This window comes from Centropristis striata, chromosome 7, assembly GCF_030273125.1.
Source record: "Centropristis striata isolate RG_2023a ecotype Rhode Island chromosome 7, C.striata_1.0, whole genome shotgun sequence".
Taxonomy (NCBI): Eukaryota; Metazoa; Chordata; class Actinopteri; order Perciformes; family Serranidae; genus Centropristis; species Centropristis striata.
Window position 1 is genome coordinate 11354568 of NC_081523.1, and position 17894 is coordinate 11372461.

At 37.2% G+C, this 17894-nt stretch overlaps 2 protein-coding genes across 2 annotated transcripts; both read left to right on the forward strand.

The window, feature by feature from the left end:
• Nucleotides 1-543: 543 nt before the first annotated feature.
• Nucleotides 544-11142, forward strand: rbm19 (RNA binding motif protein 19). The gene is made up of 24 exons (XM_059337754.1): nucleotides 544-683; nucleotides 757-939; nucleotides 1023-1136; nucleotides 2108-2149; nucleotides 2857-3091; nucleotides 4773-5032; nucleotides 5851-5910; nucleotides 6038-6116; nucleotides 6223-6294; nucleotides 6756-6965; nucleotides 7044-7174; nucleotides 7294-7421; nucleotides 7563-7659; nucleotides 8015-8125; nucleotides 8228-8428; nucleotides 8519-8588; nucleotides 8698-8852; nucleotides 8938-8998; nucleotides 9180-9259; nucleotides 9659-9714; nucleotides 10070-10186; nucleotides 10283-10388; nucleotides 10489-10609; nucleotides 10705-11142. Exons 1-24 carry the CDS (start codon nucleotides 648-650, stop codon nucleotides 10785-10787), a joined length of 2808 nt encoding a protein of 935 aa, XP_059193737.1. The 5' UTR covers nucleotides 544-647; the 3' UTR covers nucleotides 10788-11142.
• A 617-nt stretch (nucleotides 11143-11759) lies between these two features.
• On the forward strand, nucleotides 11760-17172 carry plbd2 (phospholipase B domain containing 2). The gene is made up of 12 exons (XM_059337024.1): nucleotides 11760-11996; nucleotides 13320-13413; nucleotides 13509-13667; nucleotides 13763-13863; nucleotides 13947-14161; nucleotides 14634-14728; nucleotides 15141-15301; nucleotides 15733-15828; nucleotides 15930-16001; nucleotides 16099-16251; nucleotides 16339-16501; nucleotides 16643-17172. The coding sequence occupies exons 1-12, from the start codon at nucleotides 11782-11784 to the stop codon at nucleotides 16811-16813; spliced, it is 1695 nt and encodes a 564-aa protein (XP_059193007.1). The 5' UTR covers nucleotides 11760-11781; the 3' UTR covers nucleotides 16814-17172.
• The last annotated feature ends 722 nt before the right edge of the window (nucleotides 17173-17894 follow it).

The window sequence follows — 17894 nt, forward strand, 5'->3', positions numbered from 1 at the left end:
TTAAAAACAAAAAAAGTGTTTTTAAGGCTTAAAATGCTTTAAAAAATGTACCCATAATCAAAATAATAGTAGACAAACATTCAGTTGTTTTATTTTGCATTAAAAAAAGCAAACTTAACAATATGATAATAAAATCAGATATAACCATAACATAGTCGTGGAAAAAACTATCAGACCACCCTTGTTTTCTCCTTGCTTTCTTGTTCATATTAATACCTGTAACAACTAAAGCTACATTTGTTTGGACAAATATAATATGGTTTTCTTGGTAATGATTTTGGTTATTATCAAGGAAAACATGGAAAATGGCTAACTGTTATGAGATATTTTTGTTGTTATCATTATATTTGTCCAAATAAATGTACCTTTAGTGGTATCAGGTATTTAAATGAACAAGAAATTGAAGAAAACAATGGTCTAATAATTTTTTCCATGGTTTATCAGATGCAATATGCTGTTTTTCCTCCACACTCCTGGCCTGCAGGGGCGGTAATGCGCAGATACACTATCAGACAGAGAAGAAGAAGAAGAAAAACAAGCTCCTCCCACTCAACATGGCGACCTAGTGGATCCTCCACGCTCGTTTGTTGACATATATTTAAAAACCAAACTTGTGCTGTATTAGTGGATTTACATCAACTACAAACATGTCGAGACTCATCGTTAAAAACCTCCCTAATGGGGTAAGTATCCTGCTGAACGAGTTGTGTTTTAGCCCACCTGAATGCAGCCTGTCTGACTGTGCGCTGTGTGCAGATGAAGGAGGAGAGGTTCAGGTCCATGTTTGCTGCTTTCGGCACCGTGACAGACTGCACCCTGAAGTTTACCAAGGACGGCAAGTTCCGCAAGTTCGGCTTTGTGGGTTTTAAAGCGGAGGAAGACGCGACCAGAGCTCTGACACATTTCAACAAGAGCTTCGTGGACACCTCCAGAGTGACGGTACAGCTTCAGACAACACTGGACATGCGGGTTGTTTTATCTTGTTCTCAATATGTGAGCTACATGATTGTTGTGTGTTCCAGGTGGAGATGTGTAAAGCCTTTGGAGACCCCACGAAAGCAAAAGCCTGGAGCAAACACACCCAGAGCTCAGGCCCGGAGAAACCCTCCACTGCTGCAGACGCTGACAGCAAAAAGGTACCTGCAGACACAAGAAAGATACGATAATTTGGCAAACACTTTTCCCCCTCAAACCTTTCCTTGGGGGGTGACAGTGGTTTAACTCATGTGGACTTGGCTTTGGGGCCAGAGGGACCTGGTACCAGGTAGTGCGGACTAATCCGGACTCCTGAGCACTGCCAAGGTGCCATTGAGCAAGGCACAAACCCCAAACTATTCAACAGCCTGCTCCCTCTGACATTAACCCATTGAGGCCTAAAACGCCTGTAAAACCTCTGGGCGATTTTAAATTAACCCCCTTAAACCTGAAATTTTTCTGGAAATTCAACAGAAGTGTCAACGCTTCTACTAAATAATAGATTTTTCAGCCTCTGTAGCAGATAGAAATGAAATTCAAAAAGTATTTGAGAGCTTATACCAGTACTACAAAACGACGTATCCGCTTTCCAGGCTTAATACATATGTATAGGTCCAGTGTGTCTAGTAATGTGAATTATTACAACGGAGTGAAATTGAATTTTACTCTTGGGGATTAATGAAGCATGTGTAGGCCTGTCATGATAACACATTTTTAGGACGATGTATTTTCCCAGAAATTATCACAATAAACGACATCCTTTTCCACAGCAATTCATTTTTCCATCTCAAGAATGTTAAACGTTGGAATTGAAATGTGGAAAATAAATATTAAAACATTCTGAATATTCTGCATAAATAAACTACAATCAAAACAAATCAAATTGACTCTCAGGCTCTGTTAACAGAAATTGCACTGAGATAAATATTTTATTATTATTTATTAAAAATAATATATAAACAGCTGTTTCTGAGATTTTTTGGCAATTTCTACTGCCTGTCAAACATTTGTAGTATAGACTGCATGTGTTCTTTTGAGTTTCTGTCTGGGCGTTCACTATATACTAATGTATGTGATGTAATGTTCAGCAGCACTGTTACTTCTATAAAAATGCTTTTGTTTTTGTCTTCAGAAAAAGAAACAGAAAAAGGAAACTGACAGCGCACTTGGAAATGTGAGTGAATATTTCATTCAGCAGCTGTTTGTCTGCTGTTAAATGTTGATTATATACGATCCAAATGTGGAGAAGATGGAACAAACTTTAGATTGCTTATTAAACATTAGTACCGTACTTATTTGGTGCCAACTAAATGTTGTGCACATAGCATTATGTATGGATAACTGTGCATGCAATGTCTGATTCATAATGGTGTTTGGTTATTCTTTCATGAGGTACTGAGTTAAATCAAAGTTTGAGACCATAACTGCCAAATAAAACAAGATTTAGAAAAGCATGTTAATACAGTATTTCTCTTAATAAGGTATCAGTACCAAAACTCTGGAATTATATTGATATTAGTAACAACAACACCAAATAGGAAATTCGTTGATACCTAGTTCTAAATCAACCTAATTAAAATGTGTTAAATATGGACATAATTAACATAGATCACTCAGATTTGTGAGATCTGTTTATTTTATTTAACATTATCCACTCTATATTATTAATCAATGTCCACTTTATATCATCCTGGTTCTGATCCATATTCGTATAATAATTTATTGTTTTGAAGAATTGCTTAATTTATTTCACTCAGTTTTATAAATGGCTGATATTTGATTATTCGTTCTTTTTAAGTGTTATATGACAGACAGTGTAATTTTTTTAGTATTTCTATTAATGTAAGTTTTAATCACTGCATGTTTCTTGCCATGTGTCAGCTGGAAGAGGACCAGGGATTTAAGGAGTTTCTATCAGTGCATCAGAATCGAAGCCAAGCGCCAACCTGGGCCAATGACACCGCGCCACAAACAGCTGGTCCTGACAGTGGACGGGCGAAGGCTCCGGGCAAGAAGAAGCCGGCTTCAGATGACTACCTCAACTTTGATTCAGACCAGTCAGAGGAGGAGGAGGAGGTCAAAGATGACGAGGATGAGGATGAGGATGAGGATGAAGGTTGGTAAAGGTGGTTGATGAAAGCTGTGGCCCAATTGAAGGACTAGACCCTATGAAGTCATGATTTACATGGTATTACAGAAAAAATGAGTTTAATATATACATTTACCATAAAACACTAGAAGAGATTATTTGCAAAAATGGATAAAAGCCATTCATAATCCTCTGGGGCAGCGGTTCCCAAACGTTTTTTGCCGCGAACTCCCTTCTATGTCCCAACTGTGTTGACGCAGCCCCGATCCCCCATACCTTCAAAAAAACCTAAATGCAATAAGCTTTTTTATAGCCATATTAAAGGCGGAATGTTTAATCAAGCTCAAATGAGAACACACATATAATTAAATAATCACCATCACAACAATGCGGTCTCGCATTTAAATTAACCTGAACACAGTTTCAACATAATGCAACAAAGTTATGCGCAAGCTTATACTTTTAAGAGCAAAGAGGATGATGACAGGCTCAGGATCAGAGGCAGAAAGCACATAAGTTGGGGAAAATGTTATATTTTGAGCCGCGTTGAACAAAAATTGCAGCAAGTTAAAATGAGCGTGGAGCTAAACAACCCGTCATCATAACACAGGTTGGAAAAATGGAAGATGATAACTTCTTCTACACTTCATTTTAAGATGAAGTGCATTTTGAATAGCCTGCATTTATTTATTTATTAATATTACAGTTTTTGATTTTACATTTTACAAAGGAAATGTTTATTTACACTTCTTTATTGTGTGGGGGAAAAATGTAATTGTGTAATTATCAGACCGCCATTACATTTTTCATCTCGCGCACCCCCTAGCGGCAGCTCGCGCACCCCCAGGGGTCCATGCACCACACTTTGGGAATCCCTGCTCTGGGGTCTATGATAACGTGGCTTTTTTCAAAGAGCCGTAACAAAAAAACGAGGTCTCGTGGAGCGCTGCTGTCGATTTCACTCCAAATTACAGACTTACAGTTTTATTATATTTGAATTTTACCTTTATATGTTCATATTTGCAACCTATGTTTAAATATTTCATATTTGTGTTTTTTTATTATCATAAATAGTATAATTTAATTCAGATTTCATGATTTTTGTGTATTTTTGGGCTCAATGTGTTAATTAAGTGGGTAAAAGTGAAAAAATAATTGTCAGATCATGCTGAAGTTGTGCTGAGAAAATACCAAATACCAAACATGGGTATAATAAAGGGCAAATAGGCTCAGACCCCAGAGGGTTAAAATAAATCAATTTAGCAATCAATTTTAAATTTAGCAGCAGTTTGATCAATTTACCCTTAAAAATTATGATTTATGAAAAAAAAGGTATTTGAATTGAAAAATGTGTTTTTATTATTATATTATGTTCTTGTGTGTATAATATTTTTACCTTGCACTGTTTGTACATAGCATTTCTAAATATTTTTTCAAACTTTCTCTTGTCAATATTTCTATTGCATCTATAACGGAGCTCTTACAGCATTCCATTGTACTTATAAATATTTCTTATCTTTAAAAAAAGGAGGAAAAAGGTATGCACGATTGCCTGATTACATTACATTACATGTCATTTAGCAGACGCTTTTGTCCAAAGCGACTTACAATAAGTGCATTCAACCTGATGGTACGAGACATAGACCACAGGAATCAAGTAAGTACATAACTTTAAGAGCTAACTACTGATTACATGTTGTTTTTTCAGGTACCACTAAAGAAGCCCTGAAGTCTGGCTTATCTGATATGGAGTACCTGCGCTCAAAGGTGGCAAAGACGGACGACACACTGGAGGAGGGTGAAGAGGAGCGTGATGATGAAGGTGATGAAGACGAGGAGTGTGGTCCCGTGCCGCACACAGACAGCGCCTACGAGAGCGGCGACAGAGAAAACACCACGAAGACTAAAACCCCAGTTTCCTCTGAGGATAAGAAGCCGAGCAAAGCAAAGAAAACTGCCAAGCAAGAGGTGACCGTTCAAACCCACACCTTAAACATTACTGTTCAATAAAGCACAGTATTTATTTTCTGGTTTGAACCCAAGGCAAGGCAAGGCAATTTTATTTGTATAGCACAGTTCAACACAAGGTAATTCAAAGTGCTTTACATACCGTTAGCCTCATAGCCTCAAGTCATATTTGAACGTTTTCGGGAAACAAGAAAAAACACAATTTTTAGTAAGCCCATTGGTATTTTTAATTGATATTGCAACAGTAAGTTCAAATAGAAGTGTGAACAAGTTTGCATAAAAAATTAAACACATCGATTTCATAACAGATAAAAGTGACTTAGGCAGAATATGCCCTGACTAAGGCAATTTTTGTCTTACATATAAATAATGTAGTTTGGTTTGTATTTAGCGGCAAAAATGCCTAAGTCAAGGAGATGACTAAGGCAGAAAGTGATTTTGGACTCTAACAAGTGTTCTGAGGTTGAGAACATAGGCAATAAGGCAGAAAGATGCAGCAGTGGTAGGAGAGTAAAGTTAGGCAGATATCACAATTTGGCCAAAAAATGACTTAGGCAATTATGCTATGAGGCTAACGATACACATTAAAACAGCAAGACACAATTGAAAACAGTAAAAACAGTCAATTAAAACAGGGAAATAGAAATAAAAATACAAATAAGATAAAATAAGATACAACAGGATAAGAAAATAGATAAAGTAATAAAAAGTCAAACATTGCATAGTTAAAAAGTAAGGGCAGTGGAGTACAGCAGATTCGTGTTAAAGTTAAGAGTACGCTGCAGTAAACAATACCCACCCACGTGTGTTTGTTGCAGATGGAGCCAACGACAGAGTTCACAGTGAAGCTGAGAGGAGTCCCGTTCAATGTTAAAGAAGTGAGTGAAGAAGAGCGTCCTGGTTTCAGAGCTGCAGAGGAGATATTCCACTTTGAAATCGTTCTTGTGTTTCATGTGTCTGCATCTGTTTACACCAACACATTTTCTTTATGTGTGACATCAATAGCATCAAATTCGAGAGTTCATGATGCCACTGAAGCCTGCAGCAATAAGGATCGGGAAGAACGAAAGTGGAAATAGAACAGGTTTGTTTTGTTAAAAGGATTTTCTCAGCACAATATACATGTACGCTGATTTTATAGGTATGTTTCCATGTATGCACAGGTGCCTTACAGTGTGTTTGTGTTTCAGGTTATGTATATGTGGATTTGCACTCTGATGAACAGGTGGAAAAGGCTTTGAAAAGGAATAAAGACTACATAGGTGAGAGAAATTATATGCCATATTCTCATGTTTTGGCATAAAATATTAAAAATTATAATATTTGTAATTGTAAAATAATAATATTATTAGTAATATAAAAAAAATTATTAATCAAATGTAACATATTTTTGTTTTAATTTGCCTATTAATTCACTTTTGTATTCAATCCCCAATTTATTTTGTTTTCTATTTAATTTCCCTTTTAAATTATTTTATTATGTTTAAATTTAATTATGTATTTTTCATTTATAAAAATTAATTTCATTTGCATTTTCATTCCTATTTATTTCCCCAAACATGTGCATTTTTGTATTAATTCCTTCCCTCCATACCTTTTTAATATTATTTTTTGTTACGTTTAATGGCATATTAATTCAAAAATCAAGTCATTCAGTGATTTATCCGTCCTCCAAAATGTGATGTGTGTTTCTGGCTCACACACCTTCTCCTCTGTGTTTCAGGTGGACGTTACATTGAGGTCTTCCGTGTCGATGCCTCTGGGGGTAAAGGCAGGAGAGACAGGAAAGACAAAGAAATTGACAGAAACTTTACCAGGAAGCTGAAGGAGGACGAGGAGGAGGAAGATGTTGCAGAGTCGGGTCGACTCTTCGTCAGGAACCTTCCTTACACCTGCACTGAGGAAGACATCAAAGAACTATTTACTAAACATGGTGAGTTTAAAGATAGACTCTTACCTGTTCACACAAGCTTCTGTGTTAATAGTTATAATCATTTTACAATCTCAACAGGTCCTTTATCTGAGGTGCTCTTCCCTATTGACAATCTAACCAAGAAGCCTAAAGGATTCGCTTTCATAACGTACATGATACCAGAGAATGCTGTGACAGCTCTGGCTCAGCTGGACGGACATGTATTTCAGGTATTTGATCTCCAATTGATGTTTGAGATACCCATAATGGCTCCTGAATTAAATAGTACAACTTAATTTGCAAATTAAGTTGAGGCTGATTGGAAACATTAATTCTTTTGTGCTTTTAGGGCAGGATGCTTCACCTGCTTCCCTCCACGTTAAAGAAGGAGAAGACCGACTCTTCAGATGCTGGTGGTCCCGGCTCTTCTTCTTACAAACGGCAAAAAGATGCTAAAAATAAAGCTTCAAGTACGAGGTATATATAATCACATGAACCCTCTGCTAGTTTGATTTCTCTGAATTTTCTCGTAAAGATAAATCATTTTATTTTTCTACCTATTTTTTCAATTTCATTGGCTGTCCCTCGTCCCACCTATTAATCAATGTTTTCTTTAAGCTCCCACAACTGGAACACCTTGTTTCTGGGCACAAGTGCCGTGGCAGATGCCATCGCTGAAAAATACAACACCACAAAAAGCCAAGTCCTGGACCACGTGAGTAACGCTCTACCCTTTTCCTCTTCATGAATGCTCCCCTCCTCTAACATGGTGCTTGATTCAGCATAAGCAGGTGTTCAGATAGAAAACTTTCCTGCATTATAAAAAGGGTAGAAGCTTGAGACACCAGTGAGAGGATTAAGTATGCTTCAAGTTTAGTTTGAGTAACTGCTCCATGAGTTTCAAGTTTTATATCTTCTGCTTTGGCACGCATGCAAAACCAATGCATCTTTCCCATTCAAATGAATGAGAAGGCTGTTGTCTGTGTGAATGTGTCATGTTGCAGCTACAACAACATGTGAATCATGCACTTTTAAAGTTTCTTTGTTTCTCTCGTGGTTGTTCTCTGCAGGAGTCAAAGGGAAGTCTCGCAGTAAGGATGGCTCTGGGAGAGACGCAGATTGTTCAGGAGACTCGGCAGTTTCTACTAGACAACGCTGTCAGTCTGGATTCTTTTAGTCAGGTATGCTTTCTATAAACTCCTGTTTCCTAATTTGCTAATCAAGTAACCCAGGCTCCTTGATTAAACTTATTTCCTGCATGTGTCGTTTCTCCTGCTGTACAGGCAGCAGCAGCGAGAAGTACAACAGTGATCCTGGTGAAGAACCTTCCAGCTGGAGTGACGGCGTCTGAGTTGGAGGAGCTTTTCTCACCTCACGGGTCTTTGGGACGAGTGCTGCTGCCGCCCTCAGGGCTCACCGCCATCATCGAGTTCCTCGAGCCAACTGAGGCGAAGCGAGCGTTCACGCGGCTGGCCTACAGCAAGGTGTGCATAGCCTTATACCAAATCTGCACATGCAGCATATGTTTATTTTAAAAGAGTGCACTGTACTGACTGTGTCTCTGAAAACTGTAGTTCCATCACGTCCCGCTGTATTTAGAGTGGGCACCTGTGGGGGTGTTTACGGCAGCCAGACCAGAATCAGGTAAAATCCATTAAACACACTCAATGATACTAAAATAATCAATTTTAGAACAAATTAGGTCGTACTTATTGGAATATCCTGAATATCTTTTGATCTGTCTACGTATTAGTCCAAGTATTAGAAAAAGAGGAGGCAACGAAAGAGCAGAAGAAGGATAAAGAGGAGGAAGAAGAGGAGGAAGAAGAGGAGGAGGAAGCTGCTCCTGGTTCCACACTTTTCATTAAAAATCTGAATTTCAACACGACAGAGGAGAAACTGCAGGAGGTGGGTCAATTCAGAAATGATGCTTCATAATACTGAAAACAGATTTAATCATGGCATGCTTAATTTTGTTTTCCTTATATTGCAGACATTCTCCAAATGTGGCAAGATCACATCCTGCACCATCTCCAAGAAGAAAGATAAAGCAGGTACTGAACATTAAAATGAAGATCTTTAACATATTTAAATGTAACATAAGTGTGTAGTTTGATTTAGAAAAAAATGTTGATTGATAGACCAACGATTGGGATTCTATAAGAAGAGAATATCTGTATTCTGAGTGTTTTCTCAGGATTTGCAAACACCTTACAATGTTGGTTTGATTTCCAGGCAAGAAGCTGTCCATGGGCTACGGGTTTGTTCAGTATCAGACAGCAGAGGCAGCACAGAAAGCCCTGAGACAACTACAGGTACCACCCCATCTCCTTGTTAAAACTTTCACAGCCTTTATCTATCTATAAATTGTTTATAGTATATGTATATATATAATTATGTATAATATTTGTATGTGACTATATTGATTATTCATATATGTATGTATATACTGACCCGTTAAGGGGTAGGACTAGATACGTTTTTTTACTTCTTCCTACTCCCTTTCAAGCTTGCAGAAAGTGTCTGTTTTTTTCAATTTTTTTTCTTTTTTGTTTTGTTTTTTATTTTTTCATCTATTAATATTTAAACTTGTTTTTTTTTATCGCTTGCATGTTCAAAATAAGGACAATCAATCAATCAATCAATCAATCAATCAATCAAATCTATAACCTGGTGTTTGGATAAAGTGTGTTTTTGTCTCCTCCTTCCTCCAGCACTGCTCTGTGGATGATCACCAGCTAGAGCTGAAGATTTCTGAGAGAGCAACGAGGTAAGATCTTAATTAAACTCACTTAACGGTGAAGAATAAAAATGATGGTTCCTTAATTAGACTTTCTATCATTCAACCCACGTTGGACCTGTTTATATGGATCAGCTGCCACTCTGTTTGTCAATGTCAGTAGAGAATCTGCAGTGTACTTCATACAACAAACTGATAAACCATAGAAGTATACACCAACAATCTGCTTCATGATCAAAGAACATATTTCTTTTCCTCCAAAAATCCATATGTCGCCTATATAAAAATGATTGTTCTGATATTTCAAACTTTTTTTTTTAGCTTTGGATGTAAACCTCACTTCTGTTGTCACCACGTACTCAGCCTTTTCCCCCTCTGTGTGCAGGACTACTGAGGTGTCACGTAAGAAGAGGCAAGACGAGAAGAAACAGACGGGATCCAAGATCCTCGTGAGAAACGTCCCCTTCCAGGCCACCGTCAGGGAAATACGGGAACTCTTTTGGTAGCCATCACATCCACATAACTGTTTGTTTTTTACACTGTGTGGAAAAATTTGTAGTTGGGTCATTTAATAACACTATAATTTCTGTCCTTTCAGTACATTTGGCGAGCTGAAGACAGTCCGTCTTCCAAAGAAAGCAGCTGGTTCTGGGAATCACAGAGGGTTTGGCTTTGTTGACTTTATCACCAAACAGGACGCAAAGGTTTGTTTTTTCATCAGACATGTATTTAGGATATCTGCTGTCATCTAGTGCTACAAATAAGATGATCATAATCGTAAATATGCCCCTGAATTCTCTACAGAAAGCATTTGCTGCACTGTGCCACAGCACCCATCTGTACGGGAGACGCCTCGTGCTGGAGTGGGCTGATGCCGAGGACACAGTAGAGACACTGAGACGGAAAACAGCAGAACATTTTCATGGTGAAGCTACAAACTTTTATAACAACATGCAGAAATTAGCACAACTGCACTGTGTATTAATTTATTTCTTCCATGTTATTTATCCTCCATGACAGTGGTGGGGAAAAAGCAGAGGAAGACAGAAGTTATGGAGGGAATTCTGGAGGCGATGGAGACTGGAGGAGGGGAAGAAGACTGAGCTCATTAAATGCTGTTATCCCTGTTGAAGCCTCGACTCTGACCAGTGTTCCTGTGTGTTCTGTATAAATAGGACTGTGAACAAAATAAGGACCTGAGTGGCAGAAGTGCAGAAGGAGCATTTGTAATGAATCTATCTGGAAGTTTTTGGAACTTCTGAATTTCTTACATTACATGTTTTGTATAGAATGATGCCTCAAAAAAATATGAAATGACTGAAGTCAGTTTTTATATAAAATTTTTATGTCATTCTTTGAAAGTTTTACGTCTCATCTTGTGTGTGTGTTTGTAAACTGTTTAACAATGAGTGTCTTTTCCTAATTATGAAAGTTTTTATTACTCAATAAAAAATGTCAAGCATACAAAATTCAGGAAAACAATAACACATAAAATTGAATATAGACGACATAGCAAGATATTAAGAATATAAAAAGGGAATAAAAACAGGCAATTACATAGAATGAAAATAGAGAACAGAAAATATCAAGAGATATAGATAAAATAATGATTAAATGTGGAAATATACAGACCAATTCTAAAAAAATATTTAGTATTATTTTTAACTTAATTTGTATACAATTTATTTGTATCCCCTTCTTTTCCTTATTCTTTTCTCTATTGCTTCTTTTTGTAAATATTTTTCTTTATATTTTCACTCTTTTATTTATTTATTTGTTTTTATATTTCTATATTTGTATTTACTTATTCCTCTTAATAGTTGAGTTTTTAATGCATTTATTTATTCATCTCCATAATAGTTTTCTTGTTAAACCACAATAGTGTTCTTGTTAAACACATTTATTTTTTCTTATGGTGCTCCTATGACTCCATAATGTCAATATTTGTAAATTTAGCAAGATAGTTGTCGCGGTATAAACCATAGACTGACATAACAAACAAAGGGTAAATTTAGGATCTTTTATTTTGATAGTACCATCCCCGGTGTTGTCATGTGACGAATCATCCTTATTATCATGTGACTTCTTCCTGTAAACATGGCGTCCAGGCAAAACAAGCCGTCTGCGGCTCGGAGTTTTATAACGGTTTTAAATGGTTTAGCGGTTTTATCGTGTTTCTGTTTTCTGTCTGCTGGAGCTGAAATACGAAGCGCTGTGATTGACAAACAAACCGGACAGCTGTCTGTCATTGAGGGGTATCGGGGAGATTTTGTGGCTTGGGCGAACTTCACCGATGACATAGACAAATCAGGGTGAGCTGAGCACAGATGTTTATTTTTTTAGTCTTTTTACTGGATGGACAGTATAGCTGGTGGCGTTTGTTATAGGTCTCAATATTAAAAACCTTTTTATCTTGGCCTGTAGCTCTGCCAGCTCAACTAGCTCATAGATAATGTGATATTTTTTCTTTCCTTTCTATTATTCCCATTTTCTTACTCAAAATGGGTAAGGTCACGTAGTTTCATCATATTAAAATTGATACATTTTCTGTTCAATGCTATAACATGGTGAAAATTTGCCCGGAGTGAAGTCTTCAGTTGTTGACTCTATATAACAAACAGTTAAACAACAAACCATCATTACTGACTTGATAAAAGGAGATGCAGCAGCTTTAATGACTGATTGAACAATCGACTCATTGTTTCAGCTCTAGCTTCCTATCTAATCCGTACTTATTGCTACTTCTACAAGACTGCATGAAAACAGATAGCAGAAGTGAAACACAAAACAGCAGAGATCAGCTAGTTTTAAACTAAATAAAGTCTAGACAAAAATGCAGTGGAGCCCTGTGCAAAATAAGAATAGTAGTGCAACACAAAACGTGCACAACACAAAGTATGCCTGACTGGTCAGCTGTCATTCATTTAAAGAAGACAAAATTTTACATTGTCAGCATGAAGATTTTGTGAAATAAGTTTTCTCTGAGAGAAAAGGTGAATAAGTTCTATTTTATATGGAAACATAAAATAAACCAATGTCTAGTAGTTTATCTATGGTAATATCTGTGACATCCCTTATTCATTTTTTTTTTTTAATTTGTTATTTGTTTGACTTAGTTTTTTTCCTTTGCCCTTTTAACCCATAGGTTAAAAAAAAGTATAACAATAATACAGGAACATGTATAATAATAATAATAATAATACATTTCATTTATAAGAGCCTTTTTAACACTTAATGGCACTGTACAATAATTTGAACAAGACAAAACAGGGAATGAAAACAAGACACAAGAAATAAAACAAAAAAAAGACAATGTGGTGCGGTTACAAAAAATAAAACAACTAAAAAAGAAGTGAATAACTCAAAATAACCAGTAGTTCATGTTTTGTTTTACAAAGAGGATGGTGAAAAAAGGAGATCCAAAGACCTACAATGGTCTTCAGTTGAGACAGTTATGGGACGGTTATTATGATCTGTTTTTCTGAATAATTATTGGTTTAGCCTAAGTATTTCCTTGGTCATCTCCTCAACTACACTAAAGGTTATTATTCCTTATACTGTATAAACACCCAAACCTGCAGTCTTTTGAACCTGTGCACTGATAATATGTTTCCTCTCACATTCTCTCTTTTCAGCTGGTCTTTCTTGGAGGTCACTACCAGCAGTCAGTACAATGACAGCATCCAGGCTTATGCTGCTGGAGCAGTGGAGGCTGCTCTCACATCTCAGGTTAGCGTCCACAGTCCTGTTTGTGCAGTCAGAAGGTTTAATGTACTTACTTCATGTTTTATTTAATCTAAAGGCTTGGTGTGTGTTTGTTGTAGCTCATCTATAAGCACTGGATGAACACTCTGATGGGTTACTGTGGACCCTTCACGTCTGAATCTGCTTACTGCACACGTCTTAAAGCTTTCATCGTGACCAATCTGCAGTGGGTTCAGGAGCAAATAGAAAAGCAGCCAAGTTCAGCCTACTGGTACCAGGTAATTAATTAGCATTTGTAGGGTTAATTAATTCCCTTTCATGGCCACAAAAAGGGCAGAAAAAAAATGTTTCACCATCTGTTTGTGCTTGTCAGGTGCGTCTGGCACTGCTGCAGCTGAAAGGCCTGGAGGACAGCTACAATGATATGCTGGCATTCCCCTTAGAGTCGTTCTCCCTCAACCCGCTTGGCTTCCTGTAAGTGGTTATCTGCATATTTAATCATTTGTACTTTGCTGTTCCTCTGTCTCACACTGTCCACTGCTACTCTGTCCAACCAGACTTTTCCAGTTGGGTGGGGATCTGGAGGACTTGGAATCGGCTCTGAACAAATCCAGTCAAACACGTCCTCTTGGATCTGGCTCCTGTTCTGCTCTCATTAAGCTGCTGCCAAACAATAAGGAGCTGCTGGTGTCACATGACACCTGGAACAACTACCAGGCCATGCTGCGCATCATGAAGAAATATATGTTTGCCTTTAGAGTTTCTCCTTCAGGTACTTCACTGATGCTAGTGTGTCCTCTGTTCATCAGGACTAGGAACAGGGGTGATCAGCTAGCCTGGCGCTGTCCAAAAACAACAAAATGTTGATCTATGAGCCTCAGCTGGCTGTCTGGTAAACTAACTGTGACAATGAGATTCCAAGAAATATTCTTTCACATAAAACCAAAACTCCCTGGTTTTACTCTTTGTTTTTTGTTAGGATTGAATAAACTTTATGTTTTAATTTGTAAGCTTCAGACGTGTTACTCATCACTGTTGGACAGGGCCCATGCTAGCTGTTTCCCCTGTTTCCAGTGTTTATAATAAGCTAAGCTAAATGGCTACTGACTTTAGCTTCTTGTTTAAAGCCAATTTTTCAAAAACATAATGTGTTTCCATGTTTGTAGCTCCAGAAATGGAATGACAGAGTTGTTGCTGTGTATGATGTGAATACAAAAGAATCTAAATTTATTTTATTTTTTTAGATGAGGATCTTCTTCCAGGAGGGACTCAGGCGTTCTCCTCTTATCCAGGATCAATCTTCTCTGGAGATGACTTTTATATCATAAGTAGTGGCTTGGTGAGAACTCTAACAGTACCTGCCCTTGGCATAACAGCACTGGGTGTTAGGAATAAACTGCAGTGGGGTTGTCCTTGACTAAAGAAATTATTAATTGATCAACAACTAATTGATTAGTTGATCTCTTTGACATTCCCTGCAGAGAATCATGCACCACTTTAAATGTTGTGTTTACCAGAGATTTCCCCCTGAGTTTCTTGCATTCAGCATGAAAAAGACCATAAAAAATGACAAATTGACTAAAAAAAGACATCTTAGTCAACTGAGACCAAAACTACCAATTAGTCAACTAATAGACTAATAGGGGGCAGCCATTAACTGCAGTATTTAAATGTGTTGGTGATATTTTTACTTAAGGTTTCAAGCTGAGCAAAATAGAGTTTATAGTTCTAAATCGATCTTGTGTCTCCAGGTTACATTGGAAACCACCATTGGCAACAGTAACCCTGCTCTCTGGAAGTTTGTTCAGCCCATAGGAAGCGTCATGGAGTGGCTGAGGAACATCGTGGCTAATCGACTGGCTTCTACCGGCAAAGAGTGGGCCAAGATATTCTCCATGTACAACAGTGGAACGTAAGTTTTACACAATAAAAAGAAGCAGCACTCATGACTTTTTAACCAACATTATCATCACTTTGTCTTCATGAAACCCAGGGTGTGTTGTCTGCTGCCTTTTGTCCGGTGTTCAAAATTCCAACTGATGTCAAGATTAGATAACATTTCATGTGACCTCAGACTTGTGTTGTGATTCGAGTACAAGGAAGCAGAAAAAGACCTTTTATAATCAGGAGTCACATGAGAAGTCAGTTGAGTCACACAGCTGTGACAGCACCGTCAGTGGAGATCAATGGATATATTAAGTTAATAGAATGAAAATCTGAATAAAAAGTCAGTTAAAGGTTGTCTGTTCTGTGTGTGTGTGTGTGTGTGTGTGTGTGTGTGTGTGTGTGTGTGTGTGTGTGTGTGTGTGTGTGTGTGTGTGTGTGTGTGTGTGTGTGTTGCAGGTATAACAACCAGTGGATGATTGTGGACTATAACCACTTCACTCCAGGGAAAACTGACATTAAAGAGGATCTCTTTGTTGTTCTGGAGCAGATTCCGTAGGTCTTTGCACCCAATATTTGATCATCTTTATTGTTTATATTTAAGACTTCTAAACCTATCACTTAAAACAAGACTTTCTTATCTTCTTTTACTGCAGGGGATTCATTGTTTTCACTGATAAAACTCAGGAACTACTGGAGAAAGGGTACTGGGCAAGTTACAACATACCGTAAGTATCCAGCATAGAATTATTACGTTTTATTTTAACTAAAATAACATGTGCTCTAAAAGGGGTAGATATAAAATTGTATTTTACTCAAATGTAGGTACTATGAGGACATATTCAATGCCAGTGGCTGCAATGAGCTGGTTGAGAAGTATGGCCCGTGGTTCTCCCTGGACCAGAATCCTAGAGCTCAGATATTCAGAAGAAACCAGACAGCTGTCACAGATGTGGACTCAATGGTTCGCCTTATGAGGTACGAACATTAACCTTAGATTTTAAACTTTTATAGGCTAATAATTAAAATGTAATGTTATTGATGAGATGCAATGTCTCTCCTCAGATATAATAACTTTAAAGAAGACCCATTGTCAAAGTGTGAAGGCTGTGATCCACCTGCGAATGGAGAGAACTCTATCTCAGCCCGTTCAGACCTGAACCCGGCGAATGGAACATATCCGTTTGGCGCCTTAAGGCAGAGGTCACACGGAGGAACGGACATGAAGGTTTATATTGTTTCAGTAAATGTCACTCATCTTCCTGTCCAAACTTTTTGCTTTTATCTATGTTTGTCTCTGATGGAACTGACTGAAACACATAAAAATGTTGTTTGCTAAATTGGATGCATTGTGTGTGTTCCCGTGCAGATGACCTCCTACGAGATGTTTCGTGACTATGGTATGGTGGCAGCTAGCGGGCCAACATGGGACCAGGTGCCACCCTTCCAGTGGAGCACTTCCCCTTACAAAGACCTGATGCACATGGGACACCCTGATATTTGGAAATTCAAGCCTGTAAAAGTTGCCTGGTCTACCTAATTGTTTTCATGCATACATGATCAATGTAAATACTGCTGCTGTTTAATGGTTTGAACAAAAGGGAAATAATACTTCGATTCAGTGTGACATGACTTTTATGAGCACAATAGTCATGTTATTGATTCTCAGGATAATGGAAATAATATTCAGAAAGTATAGCAGTGTTACAGCAATGCACTTTGTTTAATTACAGCACACAAGGTTAAAGAAAGCTTTGCAAGAATATGATTAACAGCTTCAAAACCTTGAGAATATTTCTGAATTTCACATTTTCTTTGCTAAATATGTGAAAATTTTAATTCCCCTAAATTCTGCTTTTCGGAACTGTAAAATGTTTCAACAGAACTACCCATTTCTTTTGAGAAACCACTAAGTATGATTATTGACACATGCAAATCTTATGTCACTGTGAGGGGAAATGTTTTTCATGAGTTGATTTTTTTTTTTTAATAATCCTTGTATGATGCATTGTATGAATTTAAAAACACATTTTTAAATAAAAATACCAGATCATTGCCTTTTTAAAATTATAATCTCTTCTTTTTCTCAGTCTTCATCCTTTAAATTGTACCATGTGGTTCTGTTTCAACCATGTAAGAAATCTGGCAGCTTTTTAGTTCGTTTATTTTTAGGTTTTTAGTTATTTTGCTACAGGTTTTATATAAAACAATGTTCACCTATCACGTTTTACAAAAGGTACATACATTTAAATTACATATGCCATTTTTCTCAAAATTAGTTTTCCCCCCTCATACTTTTTAAAGAGGGCTTTGTTCATATATAATTATTAGCCTGATTTTATGGAATATTTTTTCCAAACAAACAAACAAACAAACAAGGTGGAATAAAAAAAGATAACAAAAAATCCCCAATGAAACAAGATCATTGAGTCTGGCTTTAACCAGTATTCATATGCCCAGTTTGGTTTGTGAAAGTTATGCAAATTAGTTCCTCTATTAAGGTACAGATCTTTAAAGCATTTTCTTCTCAATTCATGTCACTGGTAATAAATAATTATTTGTGAGAAGTGTAGAAGCTGGGTTGAATTTTCAGGAATATTTTCTGATAGAAGGAAGTCAAA